This window comes from Pseudophryne corroboree, chromosome 3 (assembly GCF_028390025.1).
Source record: "Pseudophryne corroboree isolate aPseCor3 chromosome 3, aPseCor3.hap2, whole genome shotgun sequence".
Lineage (NCBI taxonomy): Eukaryota > Metazoa > Chordata > Amphibia > Anura > Myobatrachidae > Pseudophryne > Pseudophryne corroboree.
Window position 1 is genome coordinate 107,890,142 of NC_086446.1, and position 16,000 is coordinate 107,906,141.

Here is a 16,000-nt window from a genome sequence, read left to right on the forward strand (position 1 = left end):
TCCTCTGAGATATGCAAAACAACGTTTATTACAATAAACCTAAACTGAATACTGTCGCGACTCATGGGTGCAACCTTGCATCATCCTAGTCGACACTGGAGTCGGAATCCGTGTCGGTATCAGTGTCTGCAAACTGGGTAAAGGGACATTTATGGGACCCCGAAGGGTCCTGGGACACAGTAAAAGCCACGGGTTTTTTCCCTGCTTGTCTTTGGACTCTGCTTTGTCCAATCTGTAATAAAGCCACATTATCATTCAAAACTTTCCACATGTCCACCCAATCAGGTGTCGGCTGTGCCGACGGAGACACCACCACCATCTGCTCTGCTACCTCCCAAGATGAGCCTTCCGCTTCAGACATGTCGACACACGTACTGACACCCCCCACACACACTGGGATAAATAAATATGGGGACTGACCCACAATAAGGCCCTTTGGAGAGACAGAGAGAGAGAATGCCAGCACACACCCAGCGCTACAATATGCTGAAACCACGGTCCCAGCCTAAATAGCGCTTTATATATAAATATATGTACAAACTGCATCAAATAAATGTGCCCCCCCCTCGTTTTTGTCCCCTGTAACTTCAGCAGGGGAGAGTCAGGGAGCCCTTCACTGCAGCATGCTGTGGAGAAAAATGGCGCTGGTTAGTGCTGGAGGATCAAGCCCCGCCCCCTCGACGGCGGGCTTCGGTCCCGCTCAATTTCTTTATACTGGCAGGGGTTTTATATTATATTGCCTCAGCAGTATCTAATATCTGTGCCAGTGCTGTTTATGAGGTAAAAATTGCTGCCCAGGGCACCCCCCCCCCCTGCGCCCTGCACCCGTACAGTGCCGTGTGTGTGTGTGTGTGTGTGTGTGTGTGTGTGTGTGTCGGGAGCAATGGCGCGCAGTGAAGATCTGAAGTCTTCTGCCGCCTTTGAAGTCTTCTTTCTTCTCATACTCACCTGGCTTCTATCTTCTGGCTCTGTGAGGGGGACGGCGGCGCGGCTCCGGGACGAACGACGAGGATGAGACCTGTGTTCCGACCCTCTGGAGCTAATGGTGTCCAGTAGCCTAAGAAGCAGAGCCTATCACTTAAGTAGGTCTGCTTCTCTCCCCTCAGTCCCACGATGCAGGGAGCCTGTTGCCAGCAGTGCTCCCTGAAAATAAAAAACCTACCAAAAAGTATTTTTCAGAGAAACTCAGGAGAGCTCCCCTGTAGTGCCTCTCGTCTCCTCTGGGCACACGATCTAACTGAGGTCTGGAGGAGGGGCATAGAGGGAGGAGCCAGTGCACACCCATTCTAAAGTCTTTGGAGTGCCCATGTCTCCTGCGGAGCCCGTCTATGCCCCATGGTCCTTACGGAGTCCCAGCATCCTCTAGGACGTAAGAGAAATAACAGTTAGGAGCTGGCTGGTTGATACTTAATCACCGTGCAATGTATCACTCTCCAAGGCTTGATAAATCTGGGCCTAAGCTTGTAAATAATACACCATATAGGTGACCTAATTATTATGTATACATTTATCCAAAGTGAAAGAATGTACCTAGTGACCGTGGTATATCTAGGACCACACAGGGGACTAGGGGTCACCAGCAGGGAACAGAACAAAGCAGGTCTCACCACCATCACAGGAGGGGGCTCATTACTGTAACGGGTTTCTGACTCACTAACACATATGGATTGGATGCCCCCCAGAGGTGTAGCTAATGTGCAAATGCAATGGATGCTACAATTGCTGACAAGAGGAATAAGCACCAAACTGGAATACACATGATGAACTTTCAGTTATTATTAGGAGTCTAACATTCTTTGATCTAAGGCCGTAGGGAGGGGGTGCGAGCGGCGCCATCCTCCAAGGCGCAGGGTGGCAGCTCACATCTACTAGAATAGACTGTGTAGAATAAAAGTTCTTTCTGGAAAAGCTTGACGCAGTGTGGCCTCATGGGATGCAATTGTGGCAGGTGTGGTTCATCAAATCGACAGTATCTAGGTCGACAATGTTTAGGTCGACCACTATAGGTCGACAGTCACTAGGTTGACATGGATGGAAGGTCGACAGGGTTTCTAGGTCGACATGTGCTAGGTCGACAGGTCTAAAGGTCGACATGAGGATTATTTTTTTTTTTGGTGTCGTTTTCTTCGTAGAGTGACCGGGATCCCAAATTAGTGCACCGCGTCCCCTCGCATGGCTCGCTTCGCTCGCCATGCTTCGGGCATGGTGCCTTCGCTTCGCTCGGTACAGGTTACCGTTCCAATCGTAGTCCACGTGGATCGTTAAGTATGAAAAAATTCAAAAAAATTCAAAAAAATTTGAAAAACTCATGTCGACCTTTAGACCTGTCGACCTAGCACATGTCGACCTAGCACATGTCGACCTAGAAACCCTGTCGACCTTCCATCCATGTCGACCTAGTGACTGTCGACCTAAACATTGTCGACCTAGATACTGTCGATCTTCAGACCGGATCCCATTGTGGCATGGGACCCTGGCACTGAAAGGGTTAAACCAAGAATATTGGAATAAGTTCCTCCCGAGCTGATGACCGTGTAGTCTGAGTAATAACAGCAAAGATGAACATGTTTGCACTTTGCCTTCTTGCTGCCATTTCACATAGGCCTGTCTGTGTGGGTGTAGTATGGTATGCCGGCGGCCGGGCTCCCGGCGACCAGCATACCGGTGCCGGCATACCGACAGCGTGGCGAACGACCTCCAGGGGGGTCGTGGACCCCCACGAGGGAGAATATGTGTCGGTATGCCGGGTGTCGGGATTCCGGCGCCGGTATACTGTGCGCCGGGATCCCGACTTTCGGCAACCAAAAGACCACCCGCCTGTGTAACTTGTAATCTATTCACAGGAATGGGGTCTGAGCTTATGTACTGTATGACATAACCCTAGACATTACCTCAGGCACATGGTAACAGCCCTCAGGGCGCAAACAAGTTAGATATAGTTTAAAAAGAGCTTGGCGATGTAATTGGACTGTTCTACACAAGAACATGAGAATAGGCCGGGCACCAGGTCTTGTTATGTTGGTGTTACTATTAAGTGTCAGTTTTAGGGGCCCGGCTTGTGTATTGCCGCCTGTCACTGTAATAAATTATGTACAGCTGGATCCCTCTCCTGGAAACTTTTTTCTAGAGTGTAGCCTATAGGATATAAAGGTTAACGCCATTACTACCAGGGCTAAGCGGCTTGGTAAATTCAAGATTGTAAGCAAGGCCCTCTTCCCCTCCTGTTCTCACAGCCCTCTTCTCTTGCGTCTCAATTACAGCGCTCTCCAACTCAGTGAATGTCTATACCTGCATTACCTCCTGCTTGGTACTATTCATCTCTTCCAATGGCTGCCTCCCCCAGTAGTATACCGATTACGTCTTTTCTTCCTGACATCTCCGCTGTATTGTGTACTGAGAACTGTGCTGCTAATTGTTACCTGTGCTCGGCTTTAGTTTTCTGTGATGTTAAGTTCTGTGTATCCTGTATTGTTCTAATGTGTGTTGTATGTACGGCGCTGCAAAACATTTGGCGACTTATAAATAAATTGTAATAAACATAATATTTTTATTATTATTGTTAATAATAATAATTAAGCAGCTCCAAATAGAAACCTGTGAAGGCTGCTTTTGCCATCAATATCTGCTGCGGTTCCTCCCTACATACATTCTATAAATACTTAATATTTGCTGATATCCTGCAAATATTCTTTGATAAATAATCCTTTTAGTGTCGCCGCTTTCAGAAACATTTGGTACTAGAAAAGGTGCAGCTTATCTCCCACCGCCCATGGAAGTGGCAAACACGGTCTGCCCCTATTATACTCACGTTCAGATACTGCCTTTTGGAAAAGATCTTTCCGCAATCATCAAATTCACACATAAGCAGCTCCTGCGGGGTGGACTTCCTGCAGAAAGCACAGATACCTGTTACATGCAGCCATATACAAGTTACTGCTTGTCTGCGAGGGCAGAGAGAGCACAGACATCTGAGTGCATCATGAGACTGTGGGCCTGAGTTACAAGCAAAGCCAAAAATCACACAACTGGGAAACACCATGTGCACTGCATTGCAGTGTAAAGCCCCATACACACTAGACGAAAAAATGAAAGATCTCGCTCAGAAGGGCCGATCTGAGTGAGATCTTTCACAATCTCGTCCAGTGTACACTCAATGTCGTCAATGATGTGCACTCCCGCGCATTAACGACCCCCTCCCCCATCTGAAAATGTAAAGGCGAGGGAGGTCCTCGTTAACCAGATGCAGCATGGCCGTCGTTCCCCCCGCCGCCCCCCACTCTGTTTCTCCTTTCCCCACCGGCATCGGCAAGTGTGTATGCGATTGCCGATGCCGGCGCCCCGCTGTGTCCCCGCCGCCACTGATAGGTTACTGGGCTCAAAAATAAAGCTGTCCAGTATTTGTGGGATACATGCAAAAGTAGCCAGTATTTACCCTGCACAGAAAGCATATAACCTACCCCCATCTAACTCTCTCTGCGCATGTCATATCAGCCCCACCTGCAGTGCACATGGTTTTGCCCAGTTGTGTGCTTTTTGGTTTTGCTTGCAAGTCTGAATCAGGCCTAGTATGCAGACTGTACGACAAAACCATACACCATACACAGGCAGAACACCAACTCACTTTAATGGGGATCTGCAGTTCATTATTTTATTTGTTCTTCCCCTGCCCCCTTTCTAGTGTAGCTGGCTGGCAATAGGTGTCATTATATAGGTGTCACTGCAATGTGCCCTCTTGCTGCTATTGTGACAGCCGAGTTCTGGGGTTCTAGCATCTCAGTCATTTCTAGTAGTCTGATGGCAGGTCATATTACAGTGCAAGGCCATAAGCACACTGTACTCAGTGATATGGGTTAGGAGAGAGAAGAGAAGCTAGAACCCCACTCTTGTATCAGATACTGGAAGAGAAACACAAGGATTATAGCAGTAATGGTCAGTGCTGCTGTACAGCTAGAAGTAGGTCAAAGGGTATATCTTAATATATATATGCTACTGTACACAGAAGAATAAGTGACACAAATAAGATACCACCATATAGAACAGTTTTTTTTTTTTCTTCTTCGCTTCCATGACTCAAATATAAATTTCATTATAGAACACTTGAAAATGACTGAATTAACACTAACAGCAGGAGTCTTCTGTCAGGGGCGTAGCTATGCCAGACGGGGCCCCATAGCATACTTCCATGCCATAGAAACCCCTTCCCCGCAGCACTCACCATTGATGCTGCACTGCCGCCTCATCCGCTCTACCGGCCAGCCCGGCTCCACCTCGTGTCTCCTCACGGACGCTGGAGGAAGCGTGGCCATGATCCAGGGATGTCCCTGCAGACTCGGCCACGCCTCCTCCCACCATTAATACTCAGGAGAGGCGGAGCTGGCGGCCGGGTGAGCAGGTGTGGCTGCAGTGCAGCAGCACACATAAAGGAAAAAGATGCCAGCGCCGGGGCTCACTCAGTAACTACAGTAGGTGCAAGGGAAGGCTCGGGCCCCAGCGACAACTCGGGCCTCACAGCAGTCGCACCCCCTTCACCTATGGTAGCTACGCCCATGTCTTCTGTGCTAAGTACATATGGGCAGATTAATAGATCAAAAGGCACACCTAAGCAACACACCTAAAACTTTTTACTATAATTGTGATAAGTGAAAGCAAACTGAACCAATAAAACCTATTAAAAACTAAGCAACAGTGCCCTCTTATGGCAAATATTAGGTATTACCCACTGCTAAATCTATAATTCAAGCAGAAAAACATTTTGCTTTTCACAAAACACACAATCAGCACTGTTTGATGATGCATGCACTGGATGATACCTAAGCAAGCAAATGTCTAAGCCCCATATTCTAGCTCTAATTCTCGGCACTGCAGACATAGCACTGTGGGGCTGTATATAAAGATAATAACTGTGCGCTAAGGGTCTGATTCAGGGATGGACGCAGTGTAGATGTACGGGGTGGAGCCATTGTTCTGCCACTGCATATGCATCAGTTGCCCTGCAAATGTGTTGTGATCACCATAGTGGTGATGTCTTAGCAAAGTGACTGCCAGTCAGGGAGTGTACGCGGGAGGTAGCGGAGCAATGGAAACAAATGCAGATGTGTTGTGAACGTTTCAGGGGCCGGTCACAGTGGAGCACTGCCCATGGGAGATCTCTAGGACAGATCACTGCAGAAAGCAGAGCCCTGCATTGTGGGGCTGTATATAAATACAGGTACAAATAAAAATAATAGTGCACTAAGGGTCTGATTCAGGGATGGACGTAGTGTCTATGGGAGATCACTGCAGGAAGCGGAGGAAAAACAGGATTTTAATACCTACCGGTAAATCCTTTTCTATAAGTCCGTAGAGGATGTTGGGGACACCAAAAGAACCATGGGATATAGACGGATCCGCAGGAGACATACTTTCAAAGGGGGCGTGACCTGGCTCCTCCCTCTATATCCCTCCCCAGACTCAGTTTGGAACTGTGCCCGGAGAGATGGACATTTTGAGGAAAGGAATTAACAACAAGGTGAGCATCATACCAGCTCACGCCATAAACATGCCGAATAACATGGCATTCAACTGAACACATGCCAATGGACATGAACAAAATTCAGCAACAAGCTGAAGAAACCATAACACAACCTGTGTGTAACCAGAACTAAACTGCAGATACAGTACGCACTGGGACGGGTGCCCAACATCCTCTACGGACTTATAGAAAAGGATTTACTGGTAGGTATTAAAATCCTGTTTTCTATTACGTCCTTGAGGATGTTGGGGACACCAAAAGAACCATGGGTTTATACCAAAGCTCTATACTGGGCGGGAGAGTGCGGATGACTCTGCAGCACCGATTGACCAAACTTTAGGTCTTCATCGGCCAAGGTATCAAACTTGTAAAACTTAGCAAACGTGTTTGACCCCGACCAAGTAGCAGCTCGGCAAAGTTGTAATGCCGAGACACCCCGGGCAGCCGCCCAGGACGAGCCCACCTTCCTAGTGGAATGGGCTTTTACCGATTTAGGTAACGGCAAACTTGCCGTGGAATGAGCCTGCTGAATCGTGTGACATATCCAGCGGGCAATGGTCTGCTTGGAAGCAGGATACCCAAGTTTATTGGGAGCATATAGCACAAACAGAGACTCTGTTTTTCTAACTGGAGCCGTTCTGACAACGTAAATTTTCAAAGCTCTGACGACATCCAGAGACTTTTCCTCAGCCAAAGTGCCAGTAGCCACTGGCACCACAATAGGTTGGTTAATATGAAAATTTGGCAGAAATTGTTGCTGAGTTCTCAATTCTGCCCTCCTTCTAAGAGGTGAGAGCTGTGTAGCCACCACAGGAGTGAGATTCTGGTGTTGGGGGATAGAATTATCCTCCGGTGCATATGCAGGTGGGATCAGGACCATTTGTCCAACAGGTCCCACTGAAACACTCTGGCATGGAACCTCCCAAATTGGAGGGCCTCGTATGCCGCCACCATCTTCCCCAGCAATCGAATGCATTGATGAATGGAGACAGTTGGTGGTTTCAGATTGAGTTTTACCAAACTCTGATTTTCCAGTGCTTTCTCCAGAGGGAGGAACACTCTCAGCTGGACCGTGTCCAGAATCATACCCAAAAATGCCAACCGGGTTGTTGGAATTAAGTGTGATTTCGGCAGGTTTAAGAGCCAGCCGTGCTGTTGTAGAAGCGACAGCGACAGTGCAATGTCCTGTACCAGTTTTTCCTTGGACCTCGCCTTTATCAGGAGATCGTCCAAGTACGGGATAATTGTAACTCCTCTTTTTCTGAGGAGAACCATCATTTCTACCATGACTTTTGTGAAAAATCTCGGAGCCGTGGCCAGGCCAAACGGCAACGTCTGAAATTGGTAATAAGTATCCTGGATTGCAAACCGGAGATAACTCTGATGAGGGGGATAAATGGGAACATGAAGGTAGGCATCCTTTATGTCCAAAAACACCATGAATCCCCCCCCCCCCCCCCCAGTCTGGAGATCACCGCTCGGAGAGACTCCATCTTGAATTTGAATTTCTTCAGGAAAAAATTTAGAGATTTTAGGTTGAGGATTGGTCGTACCGAGCCATCCGGCTACGGCACTACAAATAGGCTTGAATAAAACCCTTCCCCTTGTTGCGCCCGGGGGACCGGGATCACAACCTGATTTTGACATAATTTTTGTATTACTCCACAGACTAGAACTCTGTCTGGAAGCGAAACTGGTAAGGGTGATTTGAAAAAATGGCGACGGGGAACGTCTTGGAATTCCAGTTTGTACCCTTGGGTCACAATTTGTAACACCCAAGGGTCCATGACCGAGCGAACCTAAACCTGACTGAAAAGACTTAGATGTGCCCCCACCGGTGCGGTCTCCTGTAAGGGAGACCCGGCGTCATGCGGTGGATTTGGCGGAAGCCGGGGAGGACTCCTGCTCTTGTGAACTCGAGGAGGCGGGAGTTCTCTTGCCCCTCCCTCTACCTCTGGTAGCGAGGAAGAAGTTACCTCGGCCTTTTCTATATTTATTGGGCCGAAAGGACTGCATTTGATAGTGCGGTTTCTTCTGTTGCACAGGAGCATTAGGTAAATAAGTAGATTTACCCGCTGTGGCCGCTGATACTAAATCAGCAAGGCCGTCACCAAACAGTTCCCCACCCTTAAAAGGGAAGGGACTCCATATTTTTCTTGGAATCAGCGTCAGCATTCCATTGATGAGTCCTAGCGCACGCCTAGCCGCAATTGACATAGCATTAGCCTTAGCCCCCAGGAGGCCAGCATCTCTTGCAGCCTCTTTCAAGTACGCAGCCGCGTCCCTGATATAACCAAGCGTCACTAGGATGCTATCCCTATCCAGAGTATCTAAATCCGCAGATAAACTTTCAGACCATTTTTCAATGGCGCTACTAACCCACGCTGACGCAATAAGCGGTCTAAGCTGCGTCCCCGTGGTAGTAAAAATAGCTATTAAAGTAGCCTCCTGCTTACGATCAGCCGGCTCCTTAAGAGTCGTCGACTGAGCCGCAGGGAGCGCTACCTGTTTAGACAAGCATGCTAGGGGTGGTATTTCCCACTTATCCCTATCCGCTGCGGGAAAGGGGTATGCCACCTTGATCCTATTAGGAATGAGAAATTTCTTATCAGGTGTATTCCAAATGCCATCAAAAAGGTAATTTAGTTTAAAACAAGGAGGAAAAGAAACCGAGCGTCTCTTTTCTTTGTAAATAAGGACCCTCATTTCTGGTGTAAAGGGGTCCTCGTCAATACGTAATATGCCTTTGACAGCCACAATCATATATTGAATACTCTTAGCCAATTTAGGATCTAACCTAGAATCAGCATAATCGGCACCGGTATCAGAGTCCGTGTCGGTATCTGTGTCATCTAATTGGTCAACACTACGTTTCAGTGACACGTTTCAGTGACCCTTGAAATAAAGAGTCATCTACTGATTTCTTCCAAATCTGCAGTTGAGAGTCAGATTCAGTAAACTTTTGATTTAACAGTGTAACATTAGCATTTAAAGCATTTAAAACAGTTAACCAATCAGCCGTCGGCAATAAATTATCCCCTTGAGAGGAAAATTCTGCCTCAGACATGTTGTCTCCCTAACAGCACCCAAAGAAAAGCCTGTGAGGGAACAAAAGGAAAGGAGCCAGCTCACACCCCAGCGCCAAAGTGCAGGTCTGAAAACACCCTCAAGTGTCACAGAGCTGCAGCGCTATATATCTGTATAGAAATAATCTGCCCCCCTCGTTTTTATAGCCCCTGGTACTTGTCTGCTGTGAGGAAGAACCAGCGCTGCTGCTTGGAGGAGGAAATGGCGCCGAGTGAGCCTGGAGAAAGAAGCCCCGCCCCCAACATGGCGCGCTTCTTCCCGCTTATTTTTACATGTTTATCCTGGCGGGGGTTTGCGGGCAGTGCCAGGGCACTGTACAGATATGCCAGACTTATTTATGAGGTATTTTTAGCTTCCCAAAGCGCCCCCCCCCCCCCATCCCCCAGCGCCTTGCACCCAGCGGTGTGTACAGTCCGGGGATCCTGGCGCGCACTGAGCAAATCATGCTGCGCGGTACCTCTATATGCCGTCTTTGTTGAAGAGAAGATGTCTTTTCCTCACATACTCACCTGTCTTCTGAATTCTGGCTTGAAGAGGGGGGACGGCAAGCTGTGGGAGCGAGCATCCAGGAGAGCCCGGCGTTCATCTCCCCTCAGGAGCTGAAGGCACCCTGTCAGCAGCAGCAGAGCCCTGAAACTCATTAGAAGTGGGTCTAGACTGCTCTCCCCTCTTTCCCACGAAGCAGGGAGTCTGTAGCCAGCAGATCTCCCCAAAATAAAAAAACCTATCATTAAGTCTTTTCAGAGAAACTCTAAGAGCTCCCCCGAGTGCCTCCATCTCGCAGGGCACATTTTCTAAACTGAGTCTTGGGAGGGATATAGAGGGAGGAGCCAGGTCATGCCCCCTTTGAAAGTCTTAAAGTACCCATGTCTCCTGCGGATCCGTCTATATCCCATGGTTCTTTTGGTGTCCGCAACATACTCAAGGACGTAATAGAAATCAGGATTAGGAATCTTCCACTACTTGATCTAATGCAATACAAGTAGCAATTGAAATTCTATTAAACACAGGGTAAGAATCTTATTCTTGCTATGCACACACCGAGTGGTGGACACCAGTGGCTGCAACGAAGGGTAATTGTGCATAGGCTTAAGGCGTTAAGTGATTGTCTTCTTAAGGGAGCTACAGAGAGGTCAATACTGACACTTAACCAAGCTCAATCATCAATGTCCTACTGACCAACACACAAGTAGGTGCAAAACTTCAAACATAACTGGGACCTATAGTATACATACCCATAGCGGTCATCTCCTAACTATATAGATATACATAATATGATGTTCTGATGAAAACGCCACTATAATAAAAGGCGTTGAAACGTTGGCTTTATACATGCTACCCTGAGAGGATCTTTGCATGGTTGGAGGGTCGCTGCTGTGTAGGAATAATAAATAAATATATATATATATATTTTTTTTTTTTCTTCATTTTTTTTTTCCTTTAAATCCTGTGATTTTTTATTAAGTTTCCATCTCCTGACCACATTTACCAACATGTCCAGTAATGATCAATTTCAGTACAGGTTGAGTATCCCATATCCAAATATTCCGAAATACGGAATATTCCGAAATACGGACTTTTTTGACTGAGAGTGAGATAGTGAAAACTTTGTTTTTTGATGGCTCAATGTACACAAACTTTGTTTAATACACAAAGTTATTAAAGTTATTGTATTAAATGACCTTCAGGCTGTGTGTATAAGGTGTATATGAAACATAAATGAATTGTGTGAATGTACACACACTTTGTTTAATGCACAAAGTTACAAAAAATATTGGCTAAAATGACCTTCAGGCTGTGTGTATAAGGTGTATATGTAACATAAATGCATTCTGTGCTTAGATTTAGGTCCCATCACCATGATATCTCATTATGGTATGCAGTTATTCCAAAATACGGAAAAATCCGATATCCAAAATTCCTCTGGTCCCAAGCATTTTGAATAAGGGATACTCAACCTGTAATATAATTATCAGGCCATGTTTGGGGGCCACACACATTGCAGTGCTTGGGGCCACCTGTCCCGTATCCCTGCCGATATCACAGCGTATGGCCATCATTACTCTATTTGTAGGAATATACATTTCAGGGGATACAAGAAATGAAGGTATGGTCACTTACCTAACCCTCTTCCTACAGATCTGAGACAGTTCTTCATCTATACAAGGTATTTGCCTAGAGAGGACACAAAGCAGAGAAGATCATTAGTCTACTGATAAACCTAAAAAAGTGACGTCCTCATATGGTTAAATAAAATTTACTGAGGTACTAATTAAGTCACCTGTGGCCAAGCATGGATAAACTTAAAACCGGGACTGTTGGGGTGTGCCTTGAGGACCGCCTTTGAGAACCTCTGCCTTACACCAAACAGCAGGCTGGCCTGTGTGAGTGCGTATTGGGTTACTGGAGGTTGGGGATATCACTGCCAGAAGTAGAATGGGCACCAGCATAAATTCACTGGACAATGTGGAGGCACGTGTACTGAACACCATTTACCATAATTCCAGGCAAACAGGACTCTCTGGATTACAATTAAAAAAAGGACAATAATAAAATAATATCTTACATAATGATGCGTGCATTGTTATGTCCCTTTCATCACAAACATGTAGCATCCACCAGAGGGATGGGACAGGAAAATGCTGGATATCTAGAATTAGCACTACGTACAAACTGTTGATTATCTACACATCACATCTGCTATCCACTGTATCCAAATTCCCCTGTTAGCTAGTTGCTATATATGTGACATGTGAAGCAAAAGATTGTGTTTGCCTGCACCGCAAGGAATAATTTTGTTTAATAGCGATAAACCAACAGTTTCAAATGGTCATAGACATAATGTAGTTAGAAAAATTATATATACGTTGGTGGTGCAACCCCAGAGGTGTTAATATAGTCACAAAAAAGGAGAGTTGTCCCTACAAAGAAATAGGGAACAAAAGAAAAAAGCCTCTTTGTGGGGGCACTCTTTCAAAAAAAATTTTTATATTGTTTAAAAATTACATTTTATTTCAATAAATTTAAAATTATGTGTATAGAAGAAGGGCAAAACTGTACCTATTGGTACAACCCTAAAGAACAAACAAACAAACAAACAAACATAATTCTATGGTGAATACAATATGATATACTCCTCCAATATAGCAATGTGTCTAAAATTAAATAGTTTGTAGCAGCCTCTGTATCAAGTGATATGTCTGAGAGTACAGATGATAATTCCTGTACTCTTGACACAGGATGCAATTTAATTGAATAATTGCCTTGAGCAATACTTTATGGAGGGAAATTAATTAAGTAGATGCTAGGTGAAAATTATAGACAAATAAAATAGTATATCAAGTAGGCAAAGGCATGGTACTTGTGATCCAGACCATTAGCTAAATCACTGCAATGAATTCAAAACATAACAGAAATATCTTCATTAGTATCCTCGTTGATCTAATTATAGATGAATAACAATAATTAATTTATAGCTGATAGTCACACAAGAAAACGACTTGTGTGTATAAATAGTCTGGCGCATGCATGGAATACAATACAATTGCTTAATGACCCAATTACTTCAACAAGTACCTGAATAGCAAACTCCAGGAGGATTCTATTATGGCTTCGTTATATAGACGATATACTACTCATTTGGGAAGGTGACATGGAATCTTTGGAGTCTTTTGTACAGGACCTACATGTCAATGACTTAAATCTCAAATTCACATTCGAAGCAAGTAAGAATAAGATCTCTTTTCTGGACCTTACCATCTTCCGTGACCAAGACAATCTTGTCGGTACGGAACTGTTCAGGAAACCAACGGTCACTAACTCCTCACTGTCAAAAACATCCCCAAAGGGGAATTCCTTAGACTTAAAAGGAACTGCTCTGATGAGAATACTTTCCTAGAGAAAAGTTTAGAACTATCAAGCAGACTTCGTAGCAGGGGATACAGTAACAGGTCCATCAAGAAAGCGCAAAGAGATATTAGACAGGTTGACAGAGATTCACTAATCTTTAAGAACAAAAAAGTCAAATCCAAAGATACAGAGATTCGCTTTGTAGGCAATTTTTGTGCCGAATGGAGTGAAATCAGGTGTATTATCCAGAAACATTGGTCTGTGTTACACACAGATGTTGACTTGAATAAAATTCTGAAGGATCAAGTCTCGATGAGCTGGCGAAGGTCTGCAAGCCTCAAGGATAGACTTGTTAATAGTGGTTATTGTTATTAATCTATAATTAGATCAACGAGGATACTAATGAAGATATTTCTGTTATGTTTTGAATTCATTGCAGTGATTTAGCTAATGGTCTGGATCACAAGTACCATGCCTATGCCTACTTGATATACTATTTTATTTGTCTATAATTTTCACCTAGCATATAATTAATTAATTTCCCTCCATAAAGTATTGCTCAAGGCAATTATTCAATTAAATTGCATCCTGTGTCAAGAGTACAGGGATTATCATCTGTACTCTCAGACATATCACTTGATACAGAGGCTGCTACAAACTATTTAATTTTAGACACATTGCTTTATTGGAGGAGTATATCATATTGTATTCACCATAGAATCATGTTTGTTTGTTCTTTAGGGTTGTACCAATAGGTACAGTTTTGCCCTTCTTCTATACACATAATTTTAAATTTATTGAAATAAAATGTAATTTTTAAACAATATAATTTTTTTTTTTTTTTTAAAGAGTGCCCCCACAAAGAGGCTTTTTTCTTTTGTTCCCTATTTCTTTGTAGGGACAACTCTCCTTTTTTGTGAATATATGTGACATGTGAAAGGGTGATATTTTCCTATGCACACTGCGTTCCCAGCCAGTAAGCACACTGATAGGCTTACATGAAATTACTGACATCACCTCTAACAACGTATTCCCATACTGAGACTGTGCGCCAAACGTCAGCAATACATACAGGATACTTCAATACCTGAAACATTTAGTGCACTCTAAGATGTGTACGTGTAAATGCTACACGACTAGCTGCAGAACATGGTCCGGATAGGACTGTGCACACTCATATAAGTCACTTACAGAAGTCACTAAAAGAGTGCTATATGCTGTAATAACCTCTTGATTAGTCCATAATATTTTCTACAATAATTCATTAAGGAGAGACTAGGGACTTGAGAGCTTTATTTCATGTATCACCGTTGTACTTTTCAGTAATTTTAAATATTCAATATGCTTTTCTATATAGACTGTACCTGGTTGGAGCAAAAGGCATCCCAATGATAGTAGAGTCCCACACCCAATTCCCCCACCTACGCAGACATGTAAAGATGAAGCCATGATGTGTGAGAAAGATAATTCACCTTATTCCACCTGGATGGGTGCATTCCAGAACATTGCCGGAATCCAGCACAGACCATTGAGATCCGCCCTGCTGCTCCTCTCCTAAGAAGAGGCAAAGTATTGTACTATCACCGCCATCTGGTTACACTAAGCCCCATGCTCACCCATAGAGGTGCAAACCAAGCGAAGATCGTGAAATTTGACATACAAGCGTATTAAAACATGGCGGAGGCAACTACAAAAATTAGAAATCCCTAGCACACCTGGGCGGGGGGAAGGAGGGAGACAGCTTAACTCCGGAATTGCTGGAGCAATGTACTCAGAAAATGGTACACATCTGCCTTACAATCTGGGAACAAACACTTTGGGGGGAAGACACCCTTAGCACCCCTAGGGGTGGGACAGCAGCACAGAGTATGTCAGCAGACAGCATAACTCTGGAATGCCTGCAGCAATTTACAACAAACTTGGTACACATATGACTTACACTCTGGACACAAACACTGTGGGGGGTCAGACACCCCTAGGGGTGGGACAGCAGCACAGTGTATGTCAGCAGACAGCATAACTGTGGAAGGCCTGGAGCAATTTGCACCAAACTTGGTACACATCTGACTTACAATCTGGGAACAAACTCTGTGGGGGTCAGACACCCCTAGCAGTGGGACAGCACCACATAGTATTTCAGGAGACAGCATAACTCCCGAATGCCTGGACCAATTTAGAACAAGCTTGGTACACATATGCCTTACAATCTGGGAACAAACACTGTGGGTGGAAGTCACCCCTAAGGGTGAGGCAGCAGCACCGAGTATTTCAGCAGACAGCATAACTTTGGAATGCCTGCAGCAATTTACAACAAACTTGGTACACATATGACTTACAGGATGGGAACAAACACTGTGGGGGTCAGACACCCCTAGCACCCCTAGGGGTGGGATAGCAGCACAGAGTATGTCAGCAGACAGCATAACTCTGGAATGCCTGCAGCAATTTACAACAAACTTGGTACACATATGACTTACACTCTGGAAACAAACAAACACTGTGGTGGTCAGACACCCCTAGGGGTGGGACAGCAGCACAGAGTATTTCAGGAGA

At 45.0% G+C, this 16,000-nt stretch overlaps 1 protein-coding gene across 1 annotated transcript in view; it reads right to left on the bottom strand.

Annotated features, from left to right (window-relative positions):
- The window catches only part of LOC135054923 (uncharacterized), an 88,392-nt gene that overhangs the window by 14,138 nt on the left and 58,254 nt on the right, over nucleotides 1-16,000 (bottom strand). Inside the window, exons 8-9 of the mRNA XM_063958406.1 lie at nucleotides 11,720-11,773; nucleotides 3,809-3,887 (exon numbers count right to left, since the gene is read on the bottom strand). Coding sequence (XP_063814476.1) covers nucleotides 3,809-3,887; nucleotides 11,720-11,773 — 133 coding nt within the window. The remainder of the gene's footprint in view (nucleotides 1-3,808; nucleotides 3,888-11,719; nucleotides 11,774-16,000) is intronic.